At 37.8% G+C, this 23,066-nt stretch overlaps 1 protein-coding gene across 1 annotated transcript in view; it reads left to right on the top strand.

Annotated features, from left to right (window-relative positions):
• Positions 1-23,066, top strand: part of DNAH14 (dynein axonemal heavy chain 14) — a 388,242-nt gene that overhangs the window by 37,726 nt on the left and 327,450 nt on the right. The window contains exons 8-10 of the mRNA XM_052654143.1: positions 2,713-2,775; positions 13,417-13,555; positions 18,511-18,642. Of these exons, the coding sequence (XP_052510103.1) occupies positions 2,713-2,775; positions 13,417-13,555; positions 18,511-18,642 (334 nt within the window). The remainder of the gene's footprint in view (positions 1-2,712; positions 2,776-13,416; positions 13,556-18,510; positions 18,643-23,066) is intronic.

Below are 23,066 nucleotides of genomic sequence, written 5' to 3' on the forward strand. Positions count from 1 at the left end.
GATATCTTTGTTTAGTTTTAATATCAAAGGTGATGCTGGTCTCATAGAATGAGTTGAGAAACTCCTTTCTTTGTCACTTGTTGGAAGAGTTTCAGAAGGATAGGTGTGAACTCTTCTCTAAATGTTTGGTAGAATTCACCTGTGCAGCCATCTGGCCCTGGAGCTCAGTTTTCTGGAGTTTTTAAATTACTGATTCTATTTCAACACTGATAATTGATTGGTCTGTTCATAGTTTCTGTTTCTGCCTGATTCTGTCTTTGAAGATTTTTACCTTTCTAATAATTTATCCATTTCTTCTAGGTTGTACTTTTTTGGGCTTCATAGTAGCTTATTATGATCCTTTGTATTTTTGTGGTGTCAGTCAGTTTCTCCTTTTTCCATTTCTTATTTTGTTAATTTGGGCCGCCTTCCTGATTTTCTTGATGAATCTGGCTAAAGGTTTATCAGTTCTGCTTATCTCTTCAAAGGGACACTTTTTAATTTCGTTGGTCTTTTCTACTTTTTAGTTTATTTCATTTATTTCTGATCTTGTATTTATGATTTCTTTCCTTCTGCTAACATTAGATTTTGTTTGTTCTTCTTTCTCTAGTTGCTTTAGGTGTAAGTTTAGGTGTTTATTTGAGATTTTTCTTGTTTCCTAAAGTAAGATTGTGTTGCTGTAAACTTCCTTCTTAGAACTGCTTTTGTTGCATCCTGTAGGTTTGGGATTGTTGTGTTTTCATTTTCAGTTGTCTTCTAGGTATTTTTTTATATGTGACCTTCCCTGTGTAGCATGTGTGGGTGTAATATTTTTTGGTGCAAGGGCTGTTTTTAGTGTAAATATATACCACCACTTTCTTCCGTTTATACTGACCATTATCCCTTTCAATGGGAGTGTGATTGATGTTGTGGTGACCAGACCCGGGCCTGAATATTTAAGGGGGCCTCCCCTTTGCTCTGTGATTGTCAATGCTGTGTCAGGGGTGGGATCTGCTCCCTAGTTGTTGTAGAGGCGTGTAGATCTGTTTCTGAGCTGTGTTTCTCATCTGTGGTGTGTGAGGTAGGTGGGCTTGGAGCACTCCCACTTGGAGAGAAGACACTGAGTTTTCCTTCTCTGGAGCTGTTTGTCTGTGGGTGTGCTCTGTTATGTCACCTTTGACCCAATGTGCAGACTCACAGATTACACTGTTGTTGGCACTGCTCTTGGCCCAGACTAACTGTGAGTATGCTGGCAATTGGCCCTGGTGTCTCTAAAGTGTTTTGACCAGGCCACCAACATAGATGACTGAATTCAGGTTTCAGAATTATAGTAATCATGCATATGGACCCCCTCTGGGCACTATGGGGACAGCTCAGACTCTGGACTAACCCATCCACCATGTGTATGTGCCCACAAAGTTCACTGCTGCTTAAGCTAGACCTGTCTTAGCTATGTGATCACTCACTGATCATTCAGATGTTCTGCAGGTGCTGAGTTTATAAAACCTGTCACAGGGGTGTAAATCTGCTATCTGTACTGTTGTAAGGAGAGGTTTCAGCTCATTTTCCTTAGTTTCACAGCTCCTGTGTCTCAGCTGTGGTTTCAGCCCCACCTCTGCATGGGGACCACCTACGGGCATCTGTGCTTCAGACTTCCCTGGAGCATCTGAGCCTGCTCCAGTGGCAATGGAGTGCAGGGGTGAGGGGTGGAGTGAGGGGCATGGCAGTCACAAGCACACGAGAGCCAGCCCTGGCAAGATCCTTTTCTAGTGTCCAGGGAGGCACAGGCTGGTGCATGGGAAGAGGGGCTGCAATGGCAACCTCATGCTTTGTGCATCATTCAGCAATGGCACCTCACTTCTATGGCTCTGCAGGCTTTCTGTGTGAGCATTTCTGGTTGAAGAGCTACTCTCCCCCACCCCCTTTGACTGTCTCCTCACAGCCAGCAGCAGTCCTTTCCTGAGGTCTGCTCATCAGACCCCATGGTCCAGTACCAATGCATCATCTGCACTGGCAGCCACATGTCTCGGGCTGGGGCATGCAGAGCTGTGGCTCCAACCTGTGTAGGTTTCACTCTGTTCTGCCACCACAGACTGGTTGCTGTGCTCTCCTCCAAGCCCTAGCTGTCCTAGCTGATCTCCCCACCAGTAAGAGGTCTTTCTTGGATGCTGAAACCTCTTCTTTACTTCAGCTCCCCCCAGGAGCACAGGTCCCAATCCATTCCCCTTCTTTTCCTTTTCCCTTCTTTCTTTTATCTTACCCAGTTGTGTGGGGATCTTTCTTGTCCCTTTCGGCATCTGAAGACCTCTGCAGGTGTTCAGCAAATGCTCTGTGAGAACTGTTTCATTTGTAAATGTATTTTTGATTCATTTGTGGCGAAAGGTGAACTCTGCATCCTCCTACTCCTCCATCCTGACTCCTTTGACTCTTCTTGAAGTATGATTCTCTTTTAAAACTAGTAACCAAATGAATCTATAATGAAAATAGTAGTTTTACAGGTTTTATACTTATTTAAATGTTGGAACTAAGGTAATTATGTATCTATGGGAAGTTTAATAACTTAATTTGCTTTGTGCTCTGTATTGATAGGTTGGGAAAAAGGTGATATGGTTTAATATTTTCTTTAGGTAGCTCAGGATGAATGAAACATTTTCTAGGGAATTTTCTAGTATTACTAAGACTTTACTAAATTATTCATCTATTTTGTTAGTACTGATTTATGAATATAGAATTAAGAAGTGTTTTTCTTTTCAGAATTAATAAATTATTTGTTACTTGGAAACTGACCGTTAAAAGAATTAAGACTGATAAGAGCAGGTAAGTCTATGAAATACAATTATAAAAATTTTGAGAGGAGGCCTTATTTGAAATATGTAGTATGCAAGTAGATATATATTAATTTTAATGCCATGATTAAAAAGTCACATTATATACCCCTTATTATTAAATTTAATCTATTTCATTTTTAAAAGACTATTATAATATTGTATATATTTAACATAAAATGTGTTACTATATATATAAATATAGTCAGTTCTGTTCAGTTGCTCATTGGTGTCCAGCTTTTTGTGACCCATGGACTGCAGCATGCCAGGCTTCCGTGTTCATCACTAGTTCCCTGAGCGTTCAAATTTCAAAACTCATGTCCATTGAGTTGGTGATGCCATCCAATCATCTCATCCTCTGTTGTCCGCTTCTCCTCCTGCCTTCAATTTTTCCCAGCATCAGGGTCTTTTCCAATGAGTTGGTTCTTCCCATCAGGTGGCCAAAGTATTGGAGTTTCAGCTTCAGCATCAGTCATTCCAATGAATATTCAGGACTCATTTCTTTTAGGATGGTCTGGTTGGATCTCCTTGCAGTCCAAGGGACTCTCAAGAGTCTTCTCCAACACCACAGTACAAAAGCATCAATTCTTCAGCATTCAGCTTTCTTTATGGTCCAACTCTCACATCCATACATGACTACTAGAAAAACCAAAGCTTTGACTATACAGACCTTTATCAGTAAAGTAATGTCTCTGCTTTTTAATATGCTGTCTATGTTTGTCATAGCTTTTCTTCCAATAACTACTTTTTATATTTCCCTGTATACCATTTTGTGGTGTGAAGAAATCAGAGTGCTGTGGGGAACCTGTGATGAGTTCTTTTGGTCACTTGATCTACATTTTTTTTGTTTGTTTGTTCATTTACTTATTTATTTATTTAGAGTTTCCCAAATAGCTCAGTTGGTAAAGAATCTGCCTGCAATGAAGGAGACCCTGGTTCTATTCCTGGGTCGGGAAGGTCTGCTGGAGAAGGGATAGGCTACCCACTCCAATATTGTTGGGCTTCCCTTGTGGCTCAGCTGGTAAAGAATCCACCTGCAATGAGGGAGACTGGGTTCAATCCCTGGGTTGGGAAGATCCCCTGGAGAAGGGAAAGGCTACCCACTCCAGTATTCTGGCCTGGAGAATATACAGTCCATGGGGTCACAAAGAGTCGGACATAACTGAGTGACTTTCACTTTATTTATTACCACTTTATTTTTTTAATTGAAGGGTATTTGATTTACAGAATTTTGTGGTTTTCTGTCATACATCAAGAATCAGCCATAGGTATGCCCATGTCCCCTCCTTCCTGAACCTCCATTCCATCTCCCTCCCCATCCCACCCTTTTAGATTGTCACAGAGCCCCTGTTTGAATTCCCTGATTCATACAGTAAATGCCCAATGGATATTTAATTTACATATGGTATTGAAAGTTTCCATGTTACTCTCTCCATATATCTCACCCTCTCCCACCTCTCCCTACCCACTGTGTCCATACGTCTGTTCTCTATATCTGTTTCTCCACTACTGCCCTGAAAATAAATTCATCAGTGCCATCTTTCTAGATTCCATGTATATTCATCAGTATATGATATTTATATTTCTCTTTCTGACTTACTTCACTCTATATAATAGGCACTAGGTTCATCCACCTCATTAGAACTGACTCAAATGTGTTCTTTTTTATGGCTGAGTAGTTTTCCATTGTGTGTGTGTGTATATAACAGCTTCTTTATCCATTTATCTGTCATTGGACATCTAGGTTGCTTCCACGTTATAGCTATTTTTAATAGTGCTGCAGTGAACATTGGGGTACATGTGTCTTTTTCAGTTTGGGTTTCCTCAGGGTATATGCCTAGTAGTGGGATTGCTGGGTCATATGGTGGTTTTATTCCGACTTTTTAAAGGAATCTCCAAACTGTCTTCCATAGTGGCTGTATCAATTTACATTCCCACCCGCAATGCAAGAGGGTTCCCTTTTCTCCACACCCTCTCTTGCATTTATTGTTTGTAGACTTTTTGATGATGGCCATTCTGACTGGTGAGAGGTGGTATCTCATAGCCGTTTTGATTTGCATTTCTGTAATAATGAGCGATGTTGTGCTAGCATCTTTTCATGTGTTTGTTAGCCATCTGTGCATCTTCTTTAGAGAAATGTCTGTTTAGGTCTTTTTCCCACTTTTGGATTGGGTTGTTTGTTTTTCTGATATTGAGTTACATGAGATGCTTGTATATTTTGGAAATTAATTCTTTGTCAGTTGTTTCCTTTGCTATTACTTTTTCCTATTCTGAGGGTTGTCTTTTCACCTTGTTGTAGTTTCCTTAGCTTTGCAAAAACTTTTAAGTTTAATTAGGTCTCATCTGTTTATTTTTGTTTTTATTTCCATTACTCTAGGAGGTTGGTCATAGAAGATCTTGCTTTGATTTATTTCATCGAGTGTTCTGCCTATGTTTTCCTTTAAGAGTTTAATAGTTGCTGGTCTTACATTTAGGTCTTTAATCCATTTTGAGTTTATCTTTGTGTATAGCATTAGGAAGTATTCTAATTTCATTCTTTTGTGTGTAGCTTTTCAGTTTTCCTAGCACAGCTTATTGAAGAGGCTATCTTTGCCACATTGTATATTCTTGACTCCTTTGTCAAAAATAAGGTAACCTTAGGTGTGTGGGTTTATCTCTGGCCTCTCTATCTTGTTCCATTGGTCTATATTTCTATTTTTGTGCCATTACCATACTGTCTTGGTGACTGCAGCTTTGTAGTATAGACTGAAGTCAGGAAGGTTGATTCCTCCAGCTCCATTCTTCTTTCTCAAGACTGCTTTGGGTATTCAGAGTCTTTTGTGTTTCCATATAAATTGTGAAATTTTTTGTTTTAGTTCTGTGAAAAATGCCATTGGTAATTTGATAGGGATTGCACTGACTCTGTAGATTACTTTTGGTAGTGCAGTCATTTTCACAATATTGATTCTTCCTACCCAGGAACATGGAATATCTCTCCATCTGTTTATGTCATCTTTGATTTCTTTCATCATTGTCTTATAATTTTCCATATACAGTTCTTTTGTCTCCTTAAGCAGGTTTATTCCTAGATATTTTATTCTTTTTGTTGCAATGGTGAATGGGATTGATTCTTTAGTTTCTCTTTCTGATTTTTCATTGTTAGTATATAGGAGTGCAAGTGATTTTTGTGTATTGACCTTGTATCCTGTGACTTTGCTGAATTCACTGATTAGCTCTAGTAATTTTCTGATAGTTTCTTTTGGGTTTTCTATATATAGTATACATAGTATACTGGAAAAGGTCAGTTTTCATTCCAGTCCCAATGAAAGGCAATGCCAAAGAATGCTCAAGCCTCTGCACAGTTGCACTCATCTCACACGCTAGTAAAGTAATGCTCAAAATTTTCCAAGCCAGGCTTCAACAGTAGGTAAGCTGTGAACCTCCAGATATTCAAGCTGGTTTTAGAAAAGGCAGAGGAACCAGAGATCAAATTGCCAACTCCGCTGGATCATTGAAAAAGCAAGAGAGTTCCAGAAAAACATCTGCTTTATTGACTGTGCCAAAGCCTTTGACTGTGTGGATCACAACAAACTATGGAAAATTCTGAAAGAGATGGGAATACCAGACCACCTGACCTGCCTCCTGAGAAATCTGTATTCAGGCCAGGAAGCAACAGTTAGAACTGGACATGGAACAACAGACTGGTTCCACATGGGGAAAGGAGTACATCAAGGCTGTATATTGTCACCATGCTTATTTAACTTATATGCAGAGTACATCATGAGAAACACTAGGCTGGATGAAGCACAAGCTGGAATCAAGATTGCTAGGAGAAATATCAATAACCTCAGATATGCAGATGACACCACCCTGATGGCAGAAAGCGAAGAAGAACTAAAGAGCCTCTTGAAGAATGAAAGAGGAGAGGGAAAATGTTGGTTTAAAGATCAACATTCAGAAAACAAAGATCATGGCATCTGGTCCCATCACTTCATGGCAAATAGATGGAGAAATAGTGAAAACAGTCAGAGATTTTATTTTGGGGGGCTCCAAAATCACTGCAGATGGTGACTGCAGCCATGAAATTAAAAGATGCTTGCTTCTTGGAAGAAAAGTTATGACCAACCTAGACAGCATATTAAAAAGCAGTGACAGTACTTTGCCATCAAAGGTCCATCTAGTCACAACTATGGTTTTTCCAATAGTTATGTATGGATGTGAGAGTTGGACTGTAAAGAAAGCTGAGCAATGAAGAATTGATGCTTTTGAACTGTGGTGTTGGAGAAGACTCTTGAGAGTCCCTTGGACTGCAGTGAGATCCAACCAGTCCATCCTAAAGGAAATCAGTCATGAATGTTCATTGGAAGGACTGATGTTGTAGCTGAAATTCCAATACTTTGGCCACCTGATTAGAACTGACTCATTTGAAAAGACCCTGATGCTGGGTAAGATTGAAGGTGGGAGGAAAAGGGGATGACAGAGGATGAGATGGTTGGATGGCATCACTGACTCAATGGACATGAGTTTGAGTAAACCCTGGCATCATGGACAGGCGATGGACAGGGAGGCCTGGTGTGCTGCTGTCCATGGGGTTACAAAGAGTCAGACACAACTGAGTGACTGAACTGAACTGAACTGATGCATAGTATCATGTCATCTTCAACCTGGTCATTTATTTTTGACTGCGCTGGGTCTTCATTGCTGTGCATAGGTTTTCTCTAGTTGTGGTGAGTGGGGTCTATTTTCTTGCTACTCTATGCAGGCTTCTCATTGTGGTGGCTTCTTGTTGCAGACCACAGGTTCTAGGTGTGCAGGCTTCAGTAATTGTGGTACAAAGGCTTAGTTGCGCTGCAGCATGGGTAATCTTCCCAGACCAGGGATTGAACCTGTGTCCCCTGCATTGGCAGGTGGATTATTTACTGTGCTACCAGAGAAACCCTCACTTGATCTAAGTTTTGCCTCCAGGAAGGGAAATGATTAAATCATCTGAGATAGATGACAGTTAATTCTATATTACAGCCAAATTTTCTTGTTGCTGTTAAACTTTTTACTTTGAGATAATTATGATGAAAATACAGTTGTAAGTATTTATATAGAGCAATCTTAGGTGCCTTTTACCCAGTTTCCCCTGGTGGTAATATCTTTCAAAGAGATAGTATGACAACCAGGATAGTGATAGTAAAATCAAGATACAGAACATTTCTGTATCTCTCATGTTGTCTTTTAATCCTTTAATAGCTATACTGTCTTCCTTCTCACTCCCATTCTCAACCTGTGGCAAGCACTAATCTCTTTTCCATTTCTGTAATTTGGTCCTTTGAAAAAATGTAATATAAATGAAATTATACATTATATAACCATTGGAATTGATTTTTCATGTAGCATAACTCTCTGGAGATTCATCCAGGTTGTTGCATATATTAATCATTTATTTTTACTGCTGGGTAACAGTCTATGGTATGGATGTACCACAGTTTGTCTCTCTTGAAGCACACCTGGATGTTACCCAGATTTTGCCTAATACAGATAAAGCTGCTATATAAACTTTCATAAACAGGTTTTTGTGTGAACATAAGTTTTCATTTTTCTGGGGTAAATCACCACAAGTGCACTTACTGGGTCTTACTGTAATTGTATGTTTAGTTTTTAAAGAAACTGCCAAGACATTCCAAAGTGATTATGCTATTTTTTCCATTCTCACACGATGTATTAGTGACTCAATTTCTCCACATTCTTACTGCCATTTGAAGTTGTTGCTATTTTCTATTTTAGACATTTTAGTAGGTGTGTAATAATATCTTATTGTGGTTTTAGTCTGCATTCCCCTAATGACTGATACTTAGTGTCTTCATTTGCTTATTTTCCATCTCATTGTCTTCTTTGGTAAAATGTCTTTTCATGTCTTTTGTACATTTTCTAGTTGAATTGTTTGTCTTCATACTGTTGCATTTTAAGAATACTTTTTATATTCTGGATATGAGTTCTTTGACAGATACATGGTTATAAATATTTTCTCCTAATCTTTGGCTTATCCTTTTTAAAATTTAAGAATGTCTGTTTAGCATCTACTGCATGCCAGGCATTAGGCTAATAATTAACTTGCTTCTTCAAACCATATAGAAACTATTTGACCTCCCTGCTTTGCTGAGCTAGGTGAGCTTTTTTTCATTGGATGATAATTACTTTAAAATGCTGTGTTAATTCTGCTGTACAACAATGCAGATCAGCTATCAGTACATATGTCCCCTCCCTCTTGAGCCTCTCTCCCACCCAACTCACCATCCCAACCCTCTAGGTCATCACAGAGCACTGAGCTAAGTTTCCTGTGCCGTATAGGTGCTTCCCACAACTATGTTACGCATGGTATATGTTAATGATACTGTCTCAATTTGTCCCATCCTTTCTTTTCCCCACTGTGTCCATAGTTTCACTCTCTATGTGGGTGACTCTATTCCTGCCCAGCAAAGGCTCATCAATACCATTTTTCTACATTTCATATATATGCTTTAATATATGGCATTTGTTTTTCTCTTTCTGACCTGTTTCACTCTGTTTGACAGGTTCTAGGTCCATCTGCCTCACTACAACTAACTCAAATTCATTCATTTTTATGGCTGGGTAATATTCCATTGTATATGTATACCAAAACTTCTTTATCCATTAATCCGTCAACAGACATTTAGGTTGCTTCCATGTCATGGCTATTGTAAGCAGTGCTGCTGTGAACATTGGGACATTCTTGTTGCTGTTCACTCACTAAGCTGTGTCCAGCTCTTTGCAACCCCATGGACTACAACATGCCAGGCTCCTCTGTCCTCCATTATCTCCTGGAGTTTACTTAAATTCATGTCCACTGAGTCAGTGATGCTATCTAACGGTCTCATCCTCTGCTGCTCTCTTCTCCTTTTGCCTTCAGTCCTTCCCAGTGTCAGGGCCTTTTCCAAAGAGTCAGCTCTTCGCAACAGGTGACCAAAGTATTGGAGCTTCAGCTTCAGCAACAGTCCTTCCAATGAATATTCAGGGATAATTTCCTTTAGAATTGACTGGTTTGATCTCCTTGCAGTCCAACGGACTCTCAAGAGTCTTCTGCACCACAGTTCAAAAGCATCAGTTCCTTGGTGCTGAGCCTTCTTTATGGTCCAACTCTCACATCTGTACATGACTACCGGATAAACCAATGCTTTGACTATATGGACCTTTGTTGGCAAAATAATATTTCTGCTTTTTAATAAGCTGTCTAGGTTTGTTGTAGCTTTCCTTCCAGGGAGCAAACGTCTTTAAGTTTCATGGCTGCAGTCACCATCTGCAATGATTTTGGAGCCCAAGAAAATAAAATCGATTACTGCTTACACTTTTGTGTCTTTTTGGATTATAGTTTTCTCACGGTATTTATGAACTTTAATGTGCAGACCCGGGCTTTTACTCAACTCCTCCTCCTTGTTAAAGTGACAGTCTTTGCTTCAGGGATGACTGGAGCAAAAAGTGAGGATGAGAAGTTGGAAGAAAGGGGATTTCTTGCTGGGCATTAGTTTCTTGTAGATAGCATATAGTTAGGTCATGTTTTTAAATTCATCTATAAATCTTTGTCTTTAATTGCTATATTTAGACCACTTAAATTTCATTATTTGTATGTTAGGACTTCAGTTTGCCATTTTGTTTTTTGGTGTCTGTTTGCTCTGTGTTTTTGTTTTGTCTGTTTTTTCCTTCCTGGAGATTTCTTGAACACTTTTTAGAATTCCTTTTAGAGTTATCTATAGTATCTTTGGGAGAAGGCAATGGCACCCCACTCCAGTACTCTTGCCTGGAAAATCACATGGACAGAGGAGCCTGGTAGGCTGCAGTCCATGGGGTTGCTAAGAGTCGGACACGGCTGAGCGACTTCACTTTCACTTTTCACTTTCATGCATTGGAGAAGGAAATGGCAACCCACTCCAGTGTTCTTGCCTGGAGAATCCTAGGGACGGGGAAGCCTGGTAGGCTGCCGTTTATGAGGTCGCACAGAGTCAGACATGACTGAAGGGACTGAGCATAGTATCTTTGACTGTATCTTTTTGTGTACTTAAGTAACAGAAGTTTGACTTTGATGTGTCTTGGTGTGGATTTATGTATCTTTGTTCTTCTTTGGGTTTTCTTGGCTTCTTAAATCTCTGTTTTTGTGTCTTTTGACAAACTTGGCAAATTTTCTTTTTTAAAAGAAATTTTAATTTATTTATTTTTGAATTGAAGGATAATAGCTTTACAGAATTGTGTTGGTTTCTGCCAAACATCAACATGAATCAGTCATAGGTATACATATGTCCCCTTCCCATCCCAACCCTCTTGGTTGTTGCAGAGCCTCAGGCAAACTTGGCAGATTTTCATTTATTATTCCTTGAAGTATTTATTCCTTGTCATTTTTATTCTCCTGTTAAGACTGCAGACGCAAATGCTACATGTTTTTTTTTATAGTCCCAATGATCCCTAAGGTTCTGTTCATTTTTCTCAGTCGATTTTTTTCTCTTGTTTAGATTGGATAATTTCTATTTTCTGTCTTCCAGTTCACTGATTTCTCTGTTCACTTCATTCTGCTGTTGAGCCAATCTAATGAGTGTTTTCCTTAGTCATTATATTTTTCAACTCTAAAATTTCACTTGGTTCTCCTTTATGTCTTCTATTTCTTTAATGTGTGTGTGTGACTTTCTGTTTCTTTGCTTTTTACCACCAGTGAAGATGAAAGTCTAAGCTCTCTACTCAGCTTCTTCTGAAAACCTTCCATGGGGACCCTAGAGGTGCCTCATTGAATCTTGCCAAGGATGGAACTCTAGGTTCTCCACTTCACCTTTTTTCCCTATGGTATTTGGCTAACTTAGAATGTTTATTCTTTTAAAAGTTTTCTGTCTTGATAGACTGCTCCTTTCTTGGTTCTTTAGCTAGACAGCAGGCTTTTTTCTATACCTGTTGGCATTTCCAGGTTTCTGGTTTGTTCAGCTCCAAATCTAGGATGTATGAGGCAAAAGGAAATCCAGGAAGCTTTAGCACCATGTCATTCCTAGTCAGTTTTTCTTCTCTTTTCTACCTTACAGTGTCTTTTGGTTGATTTATATATAAAGTGCAGAGTTTTTAGGTGTACTTATTTAGCTGGAATAATAGTGAAATGTACACCTACTCTGTTTTCCTAGAAGCCAGGACCTGAATTTTAATAGACTTCTGTCATATATTTTCTAATACTATGTTGTGTGAGTAAAATTTTGGAGAATGTATTTCGTTTTCTGCTACAACAGAATGAAATTTGTTAGTGATTTCCTCATAACATGTATACTTGAATAATCATCAATTGATACATTTTTTTGGTCAGACTTCACCATTACAACTCTAAATTTGTTCCCATTTTCCATTTCTTAATTTTATAAGGCACCCCTGTTTATTTATACCTGTGCTAACATATAAAAACAAAATTGAATACATTTGCAAAACACTTGCAAAAAAGGAAAAAAAGAAAGCGTTAAACATTTAATCTTGAGTAATGTGAGTTCAATACTATCTGAATTTTAATCATCATTCTTTTGTTAATAAATACCAAGATTGGGTTTGCTTTTTGTGACTTTTCTTTTTCTGGGATATGCCACTTGTTTTTAGTATGACATCTTCCTTTTTATTCGAGATGCATAGAGGAATGTCAGTCAATAAATTCTTTTACATCCAAGAATAGTTCCATGTTATGTAAAGACTACATAATTAGAGGAGGCCTTCTTTAAGATAAATTACAAGGCTTTGAAAGAGGTGGTGCAAATAAAAAGAGCCCATGAAGCTTAAGCTTCACTAGCTTCATGGTATATAAAGCTTTCACTTGTAAAATGTAAAGATGAGAAAGAACTAATTGTATGTTGTATATTAATATATATATGAAGAATCAGTGAAGGCAAAGCCCCCCCCCCCCCCCCCATTCTCTACACACTGTTGCTCAGGGCAGTTTGCTTTTCTCAATCCAGTTTTTTAAATTAATTAATTTATTTTAATTAGAGGCTAATTGCTTTACAATATTGTGTTGGTTTTTGCCATACATTGACATGAATCAGCCATGGGTGTACAGTTTTTAAGGAGCATTGTCTGTTCCATTCTGCTCTTTTCCAATTCTGTCCTGTTCTTTGCAGAATTGTTAGCAGTGATTTGTCTCATCCTTGTGACTGTGATCAGATCAGTAGAAAAGGCAGAGAAAAGAAAGTGACCAACTTCTCTATTTTAAGATATAGGTGGTTGGAGAATAAAGAAACATTATCCAAATGGCCCCTAATCTAGTTAATTTTTTTCCCCTGTAATTAGACAAAAAATAAATTGAGGAAATTTATTTAAATTTAATAAATGCAGGAATATAATTCTTTTTGTGTATCATTGCCTAGTATTACAAAATTTTTAAAACTCAGTGGCAGTCATCACTTGTTTCCTCTTCTGTTTTGTTCTTATCACACCCAGTCCCACAATCTTGCCTTCAATATTACCAGCCAAACCAAACCAGTAATGCTTACTAATCTTTATCAATATTATTTAAATCATGGTATATGTAATACATATTGAATATTAACTGTAGGCATATGAAACATACCATACTAATTAACTCTAAATTGATTTTATTCATTTTGAATGAGAGATAAGTCTGTGGCAATTTTTAAACTTTCAGGTCACTTTTGTATCGCAATCTGTTTTTTGCTGATGAGTTATTTCAAGGCTGTTTGCTTTATATAAAGGGACTTTGTGAAGATGCAGTTAGTCTCAAAAAAGGTGATGAAGATAATTCAAATGCCATATGCCTAGTAAAGGTAGGTTGAAGTATCTTACCATTAGATAATATTGGTGTATAGAAAGTAGGAAAAACAAATATAATTTTAAATTGAAGAAATTCAAACTTCTCAATCCATAGTAAACCAGCGCTATGGATGACTAATGTTCTAAAATACCTACAAAGAACATTATTCCACTTAATTTTAACAGTTAACAATAATCTTTAAATTAATAATTAAGGAAAAAAATTTCTCCCTTACAAAAAACCCAAGCTTGTTATGAGGCCCTTTCTTTATAATAAAAACTCTAACTATGCAATATTATTTATAAATAATCAATTATCTCTAATACATAATTGATAGTTATCAGCTGTTCTCTTATTATAGCTTGTCAAGACATTGTAATAAGTTGCTACTTAGAGTGTTTGGTTAAATTTATGTATTCTCTTGTTCCACAGTTCCATAAAGGGTGACTTCTTAATGAATGATTTGATTTATATAGTAGAGTTCTTTCAAAGAAATTAAGTACACAGACCTGTAAACTTTACATATTTAATTGAGCAGGATTCCAGCATCTTTTACTTCACTTACCCACTGTGTAAGGGAGATACTGAAGAGTAAAATAGTCATCTAGTCTTAGAGAAATAGTTGAAAGGGCTTGAACAAGTTATAAATTTGACAGTCAGTGCAGAAATTGTGTGAACTATACACATGTAATAAGATTAACACTTGCAAATGAACAGCTTATTTTTAGAATCTGTTATCAGCCCTGGGATTTCTCTGGAAGGAATGATGCTAAAGCTGAAACTCCAGTACTTTGGCCACCTCATGCGATGAGTTGACTCATTGGAAAAGACTCTGATTCTGGGAGGGGTTGGGGGCAGGAGGAGAAGGGGACGACAGAGAATGAGATGGCTGGATGGCATCACTGACTCGATGGACGTGAGTCTGAGTGAACTCCGGGAGTTGGTGATGGACAGGGAGGCCTGGCGTGCTGCAATTCATGGGGTCACAAAGAGTCGGACACGACTGAACGATTGAACTGAACTGATGAACTGATGTATAGTGACTGATACATAGTAGGTGCTCAATGAATAGTCCCTGAGTGAGTAAATAAATCAAAGAATTAGTGAAGAAATGTTATCAAACTCAGATCCAGCTGCTTGGCACTTGAAAAGTCAATAACCAAGAGAGAGGCAGGTGTTGGTGGAAAGCAAGGTTGATTTTGATTAGAATCTCAGCAATCTGGGGAAATGGTGGACTTAATGTCCCTAGAAACCTCTGAAGATTCTGCTTGGCCATGAATGTTTTCAAAGGGAAAAAGGGGAGGTAATATCAGTTAATCACTGAGATGGGGGTTGGAGTTTTGCCACCACCCCTTGGGTACAAACTTGTTTTATTTCTTGTGATCTTTTCTTAGATGCTATCTTGTTTATACAGTTTGTTCACACAGTTTGTTCTTGAGATTACTGAAGGGGAAGCTAGGGAATTAGTTAATAATAATTAGTTGACCATATCTCTTCTGGTCATATGTTAATTAATCCTTCTTCATTTCTACTTATTTGGTCTATAGAAAGAACAAATAGGTTAGGTCAGATATGAAAAGTATATTTGAGCTGGAGATGAGCAGAGCACAGGGGTGTCTGATTTAAGGTTAGTTACAGTATAGTGATGAGACAGAAGGGATTTCCTGATGAGAGTGGTTTCCTGCAAGGAGATGTTTACAGAACTATTAGTTAATTACTACAGATGAAATATCATTTGTATAGTTATAGTAATAATATTACTGTTTCAAAAGGATTAAATTCAAATTAAATATTTCACAGAGGAGTATTTTTAATATGGTTTTAATGCAAAAGGAAACAGTTGGACAGCTATAATATTACATTGTTTTATGAATAAATAAGTGACAAAATTTATCAGTTAACCTATTGATGGGGTAAGGCAAAGGAGATTTTAGAATATCTCTGATATCTATGACTAAAGTGCTAATAGATGGTAATGCTAACAGAGTGACCCAGAAGGGTTATTGGAGATCTTAAGTCATGTTGGCTTCCCCCTGGAACATGAAGCAGAAGGGAACAAACCTTTCCAGACAATATATAATATGTGTTAGTTATCTTTTATATGCAAAATGCAAAGGAGATGGATACAGAGTAAAAGACAAAGCATTTATTTTTATTATTGTTTATTGTGCTCTGTAGCTCAGTCTTGTCAGACTCTCTGCCACCCCCTGAACTGTAGCCACCCAGGCTCTTCTATCTGTGGAATTATCCTGACAAGAATCCTGGAGTGGGTTGTCATTTCCTGCTCCAGGGGAATCTTCCCAACCCAGGGACTGAACCTGTGTCTCCTGCGGCTCCTGCATTGGCAGGCAGATTCTTTACCACTGAGCCACCTGGGAAGCCCTGTAGTTTATTAAAAGAGATAATTCTTTATATATAAAAATGATAACTAATTCTAATCATTCTAGCTAATCAGTTAGCAAAATATAAGGCAAGGAATATTTGCTTGCAAATAATACTTGTAAAATAGTCATACCACAGACATTCAGAGGAAGTAGATATTAACCATTTTTAGAGATAAGGTTGGGGCATGCTTTGTGAAGGAAAGTTATTATAAGCTAGGCTATGCTGGATTTGAATAGCCAGAGAGGAGGGGAATAGGGCAGTTAAGTAAGGGATATGAATCTGTGTAAAATATTCAATGTATTTTTGATTTGAAAGTTACATTGAGTCTTAAACATCAGATCAAGAACAACAGCATAAGGGAAAAGTAGGAACTGAACCTGCCTTTAAGGCAGGGGCGCTTCTAGTGGGGATTGTGAGGACATTTTGCAAGAATGGGAGTTTCTAAGACTGGAGAAGCCAGGATCAGATGGAAGGAGAACAGAGATTCATAGACCAAGAACTGAGCCTGGCTCAGGAATTCGAAGATGGCCAGTTGTACTCTAGGTCTAAGGGACTACACAAAGCTGGGGATGCAGATTGCAATGAGGATTGACAATGAGGAGGGAAGGAGAATAAAGCAAGGTTAAGAATGCATATGATGGAATTGCTTAGAAGTTAATGCCATGAATGGAATTCACAAGTGTGCCAGAATACACTGCTGGAATGCAAGCACATCTTTGTTGACTGAAAAAAACTGTACAGCCTAAAAGTCGAGAATGTTTTATTTGGCAAACTTTTTGAGAAATTAAGCAGAGGAGGCAGTCTGTCAGGTATATCTGAGGGACTGCTTTGAAGGGGTAAGGGAGGAGCCAGAATATATAGGGGATCTTGCAATGAGAACCAGGTAGTTGGAACATCAAAAGATTATTATTATTTAAAGACATCTCAGGTTAATGAATTTAGGGCTTCTCCATGTATGGGAAGATGCAAGAGTCTGGGCCCATTGAAATCATTCCTTTGATATGCACCTTAACTATCTAGGGCTAGTATCCTTCTTGTCTCCATCCTGAATCCCCTCAGGGTGCACAGCTGAGGGTGGCTGGATGGAGGAGCCTGGTGGGCCACAGACCATGGGATCGCTAAGAGTCGGACACGACTGAGCGACTTCACTTTCACTTTTCACTTTCATGCATTGGAGAAGGAAATGGCAACCCACTCCACTATTCTTGCCTGGAGAATCTCAGGGACAGGGGAGCCTGGTGGGCTGCTGTCTGTGGGGTCGCAGAGTCGGACACGACTGAAGTGACTTAGCAGCAGCAGCAGCAGCTACTGACTTGATGGCCACAATATCCTCTTTCATAATATGGCAGATGACATTCCGTTCACACCTTTAAAGGGACTGAAATGTTTACAAGTAGAAGGAAAAGATGGAGAAGGAAATGGCAACCCACTCCAGTGTTCTTGCCTGGAGAATCCCAGGGACGGGGGAGCCTGGTAGGCTGCCGTCTATGCGGTTGCACAAAGTCGGACACAACTGAAGCGACTTAGCAGGAGCAGCAGCAGAAGGGAAAGAACATACGTGAATCATTTTATCTAAAACTTTACTTTCAAATAACAAACTAAATCCTAGATTGTGACATGTGCAAGACCACAGAACCAGCTAAAGAGTATTGGGACTTTTGATTATGTTTCCTGTGTAAGAATGATTGTGCTTTATTGGACACTGTTTTGAGTGCTTAATAAAATTGTAAAATTTTGTGACTCATCCCTTTTTGGGGAGGGCGAAGTGAGTGGCACTAGTAATTTACATTTTTAACAAGCCAGGTGATTTCTGTGCAGAGTAAACTTTTAGAACTATTCATAAACAAAAACTATTGAAAGTTTCTGAAATTAATGTGATAGTGATTTACAAGATTTACAAGAATAATTGAAACCAAGGAGATATAGAATTTATAAGGTATTATAACTAGGGATAAAGATGTCTATATATTTGTTGATGAAAATGTATTTTGGAAAGAGAATTAACATAATGTGGGAAAAATAAAATACTGAAAAGAGGAAGAATGATGGAATATACATAAGTAGGTGAAAATTATGTATATGTATTACTAGAGGAGTTCAGCAACACAGTTGATGGAAATTTCTCCATGCAGGATTCTGAATAAATTCAGAATGTAATTTACTTTATTTAAATTATTTAATTTTATTCTCTCTATCCTACATCTAGTGTTCATATTTTTAAGTTTTACAGATAATGGGAGCTCAAAAGTTAAAAGGAATTCCTAAGATTGTCAATTGCCCTGAATTCATAGATATTTCATAAACATATCAACTTCTGAATTTTTCTGCTTTGGTTTAAAAGTTAACTAAAGCTAACTAGAATGTAACAATGCAAATGATGTGTTTTTCTGTCTTCTTTCAAGGTTTGCTTAGATTGAGTAATACTGTTAAAATTTGAATAATATATAAGGCATATATGATATATACAAAACAGTATAAAATATGCTATTCTTTATGATATGAAGCAGTGAGAAAGACATTTTATTTTCTTTTTTTTAATGAATTTTGACTTTCAACACTGAACATTTACTATCATTTAATTAGCTGGATAAGTTTCGAACATATTCTCTACACGAATTTTGTGAAGAACAGTTACACCAGGCTACTCAGGCATTGAAACAACTTGAAGATATCAGGGATAAAGCAATTTCAGAAATAAAACTTACAATTTTAAAGGTAATTCTTTGATTATATCCTCTCTGTTTATCAGTTTTTATGTATCAACTAAAACTATTGCTCCAAATTGCATTCCTGGAAAAAGTGTTAGAAATGGACAGAGGGACAAACATAGTTAATTAGCCAACCAACTAGTACTGTGCATTTACTATATATAAGATTTTTCAAGGTGCTGTGTAGAATGCAAATACACACACACATAAATGCATGTATATACATTTTATATTTATATACCTTCAGTATGCTTACACTCTAATTTGAGCTGATCTATTAAAGGAAACATTCTTTGTTACAAAATTCACAGTGGGTTCAAGATAAAAACTCATATTCAAGAGAAATATAACTAGGTAAAACAAAACTTCCCTAATGATTTAATAAAGAGGATTTGATAATATAATAAGTGTCCTCAAAGCATTCTTACCCAGTGTGTTGTGACTCATTTCATAGGATTATTTTATATAGGTTTCCTGTATAGTAAATGACAGTGCATGAAATCATAATTCACAAAGTGCAATTCAATTAGGAACTGATGCGATATCATCTAGTTATAGAACTTGCTACCTCTGCTGCTTTGGCTGAATCTGTGTGGACATTTGAGGCTCTGGAGGAATTGGTGGACTAGGTCTCTCTCAAAAATTTTTTAAATATTGTTTCTCTGAATTTAACTTTTAATAGATACAGGGTAGCAGTAACTTAAAGGCTTTACGTATTAACAGGAAGATGAAGTGGACCTGTTTTCTGTCAGTGAAAAAAAGCTTCTCCTTCTTTATCTTATTCTTCATAGTCCCCCTAACCTCCCCAAGCCCAGTCATATGAAGACAGATGGGGACAATTTGGCCAAGGGTAGCATAAATCAAAAAGGGATTAATAAAAATATTACTGAGGTGTGACTGAGATGGTAGTAGAATATTGCTGTTGTTCAGTTGCACAGTCATGTCTGACTCTTTGCAACCAAATGGACTACAGCACGCCAGGTTTCTCTGTCCTTCACCATCTCCTGGAATTTGCTCAAACTCATGTCCATTGAGTCAGTGATGGCATCCAACCATCTCATCCTCTGTCATTCCCTTCTCCTCTTGCCTTCAGTCTTTCTCAGCATCAGGGTCTTTTCTAATGAGTCAGCTTTTCACATCAGGTGGCCAAAATATTGGAACTTCAGGTTCAGCATCAGTCCTTCCAATGAATAATCAGGGTTGATTTCTTTTAGGATTGATTGGTTTGATCTCCTTGCAGTCCAAGGGACTCTCAAGAGTCTGCTCCAACACCGCAGTTCAAAAGCATCAATTCTTCTGTGCTCAGCTTTCTTTATCATCCTCCTCTCATTTCCATAACATGATTCTTGGAAAAACCATAGCTTTGACTAAACAGACCTTTGTCAGTAAAGTAATGTCTCTGCTTTTTAATATGCTGTTTAGGTTGGTCATAGCTTTTCTTCCAAGGAACAAGCAAGTCTCTCACTGATTCCATTGTTTCCCCATGTATTTGCCATGAAATGATGGGACCGGATGCCATGATCTTCATTTTTGAATGTTGAGTTTCAAGCCAGCTTTTTCACTCTCCTCTTTCACTTTCATCAAGAGGCTCTTTAGTTCCTCTTCACGTTCTATCTTAAGGGTGGTGTTATATGCATATCTGAGGTTACTGACATTTCTCCCAGCAGTCTTGATTCCAGCTTGTGCTTCATCCAGCCTGGCATTTTGCATGATGTAGTCTGCATGTAAGTTAAATACGCAGGGTGACAATATACAGCCTTGAGGTACTCCTTTCTGTATTTGGAACCAGTCCATTGTTCTATGTCCAGTTCTAACTGTTGTTTCTTAACCTGCCTACAGGTTTCTCAGGAGGCCGGTAAGGTAGTTTGGTATTCCCATCTCTTTAAGAATTTTAGAGTTAGTTGTGATCCACACAGTCAAAGACTTTAGTGTAGTCAGTGAAGCAGAAGTAGAATTTTTCTGGAATTCTCTTGCTTGTTCTATGATCCGGAGGATGTTGGTAATTTGATCTGATTCCTCTGCCTTTTCTAAATCCAGCTTGAATATCTGGAAGTTCTTGGTTCATATACTGTTGAAGCCTGGCTTGGAGAATTTTGAGCATTACTTTGCTAGTGTGTGAAATGAGTGAAATTGTGTGGTAGTTTGAGGATGGGAATGAAAATTTTCCGGTCCTGTGGCCCCTGTTGAGTTTTCCAAATTTGCTGGCATATTGAATGCAGCACTTTCACAGCATCATCTTTAAGGATTTGAAGTAGCTCAGCTGGAATTCTATCACCTCCACTAGCTTTGTTTGTAGTAATGCTTCCTCAGGCCCACTTGACTTCACACTCCAGGGTGTCTGGCTCTAGGTGAGTGATCGCAGCATCGTGGTTATCTGAAATATTACTCATATTGTGTCTACTTTCTCACATTCAGCGTCACTTGGATTTGGCCATAAATATTGGTTAAGATATTTTCACTTAAATCAATTTCAGATAAGAATCTACTAGACTTACTGCTATCTCTGTTTTAGAAATGCACCAAACTTATTTACTCCATGGAAGTATGTAGATTTAATAAAGATGAGAACATCATAAAACTGAGAATGTGTCCAAATTAAAAAATTGAGAACTAACGTTGGGAATGAAAGTATCAATAAAGCATTTTTTTTCATTAGATATTATTTCTCAGAGGCTTAAGCCCTATTGTGACACAGCTCTTTAATCTGGGTAGTAGACCACTGAGTTACTGGGTTCCTTGTGGCTACATCAGTCAGAGAATTTTCCCTATTTCCCAGTTTCCAGAATGAATGTCAGTTGTCAGTTCCCGGGAGCACTATAAAAGCTTCTCAAGTGAATCTAAAGTAGAGCTAGATTGAAAAACATTCTTCTGGGCAATGTTTGGGACAGCCTAGCTCTGGGGAAATACAGCACAAGTGTAGAACTAATGAAATGGAAATGGATAGTCACTATCAGTGATGTAAGCCTAGAGCCAAAAGTGAGATATGTCTAACTTAAAGTATACCTTGTGATGATAGGGAATAGGTTAACCTCTCAGATCCCAGAATTTCCATTAGCCTCACCAATACTCAATAAAAGACCAGCATTACTAGGCCTATCACAGTTTACTTTTGTACTGATATAGTTATTAAGCCATTTAAAGCTAATTTGGTATCAATACTAAAAATCTTTGCTTTGAATCGTTAATATAGTCAGTTTCACCATTTTACCAATAAAAAATTCAGGCATTATGCACACTAAGTTTTCAAAGCATTGAAAAGATAAACTTTTTAATAAAAACATAATCTATTAGTAAAGTTAGTATTCCATTTGTCAGATCCAGTGAGGCTGTGCCTGTAATTGGTGTAGAAATTACCCTATCTATTTTTTTGTCCAGTTTCTTCAAGCAACTGTTGCAACCACTGTATCAATAAAGAACTCATTTTTTATGGCTGGCTTTGCCCGGTACCAAGAGGGAACTGCTTAGGTTAGAAGAGCTTCTCTGGCCAGGATAGGAATGGAGTGAACAGCCAGCTCCCCAAACTTTTGGGTCACCCCACAAAGAAAAGCTATGACCAATCTACACAGCATATTAAAAAGCAGAGACTTACTTTGCCAACAAAGGTCTGTCTAGTCAAAGCTATGGTTTTACCAGTAGTCATATATGGATGTGAGAGTTGGACTATAAAGAAAGCTGAGTGCCAAAGAATTGATGCTTTTGAACTGTGGTGTTGGAGAAGACTCTTGAGAGTCCCTTGGACTGCAAGGAGATCCAGCCAGTCCATCCTAAAGGAAATCAACCTTGAATATTCATTGGAAGGACTGATGCTGAAGCTGAAGCTCCAATACTTTGAGCACCTTATGGGAAGAACTGACTCATTGGAAAAGATTCTGATGCTGGGAAAGATTGAAGGCGGGAGGAGAAGGGAATAACAGAGGATGAAATGGTTAGATGGCATCACTGACTCAATGGGCATGAGTTTGAGTAGACTGCGGGAGTTGGTGATGGACAGGCAGGCCTGGTGTGCTGCAATCAATGGGTTCGCAAACAGTCGGACATAACTGACTGACTAAACTGAACTGAATTAATTTTTTAAAAGAAAAAAATACTAAAATGAAACATAAAGAGAGGCAATATAAAAAGCTAATGAAATTATGGTTTTAAAAATTAGGGTACAAGTTGAAAACTTACCAAGAAGTTAAATACCAGTCTAGCAAAAATATAAAAAGCATGAATGACCAATAAAAGAACAAAAATTTCAAGTAGTTTTAGAATTTTGAAGGTTCATCAGTCATAAAAAGAAATATGTCTAAAAGGAACCATTTTGAGTAACTTTAGAATTATTTTTAGGAGCATAATTTAGAAATGTTTGGTGGTATTGGTAGTACTGATGCCACCCTGTATTTTTGATCAAAACATGCCATTCTTTAATAAATTACTAAATCAGTTGTC

This window comes from Budorcas taxicolor, chromosome 16 (assembly GCF_023091745.1).
Source record: "Budorcas taxicolor isolate Tak-1 chromosome 16, Takin1.1, whole genome shotgun sequence".
Classification (NCBI taxonomy): domain Eukaryota; kingdom Metazoa; phylum Chordata; class Mammalia; order Artiodactyla; family Bovidae; genus Budorcas; species Budorcas taxicolor.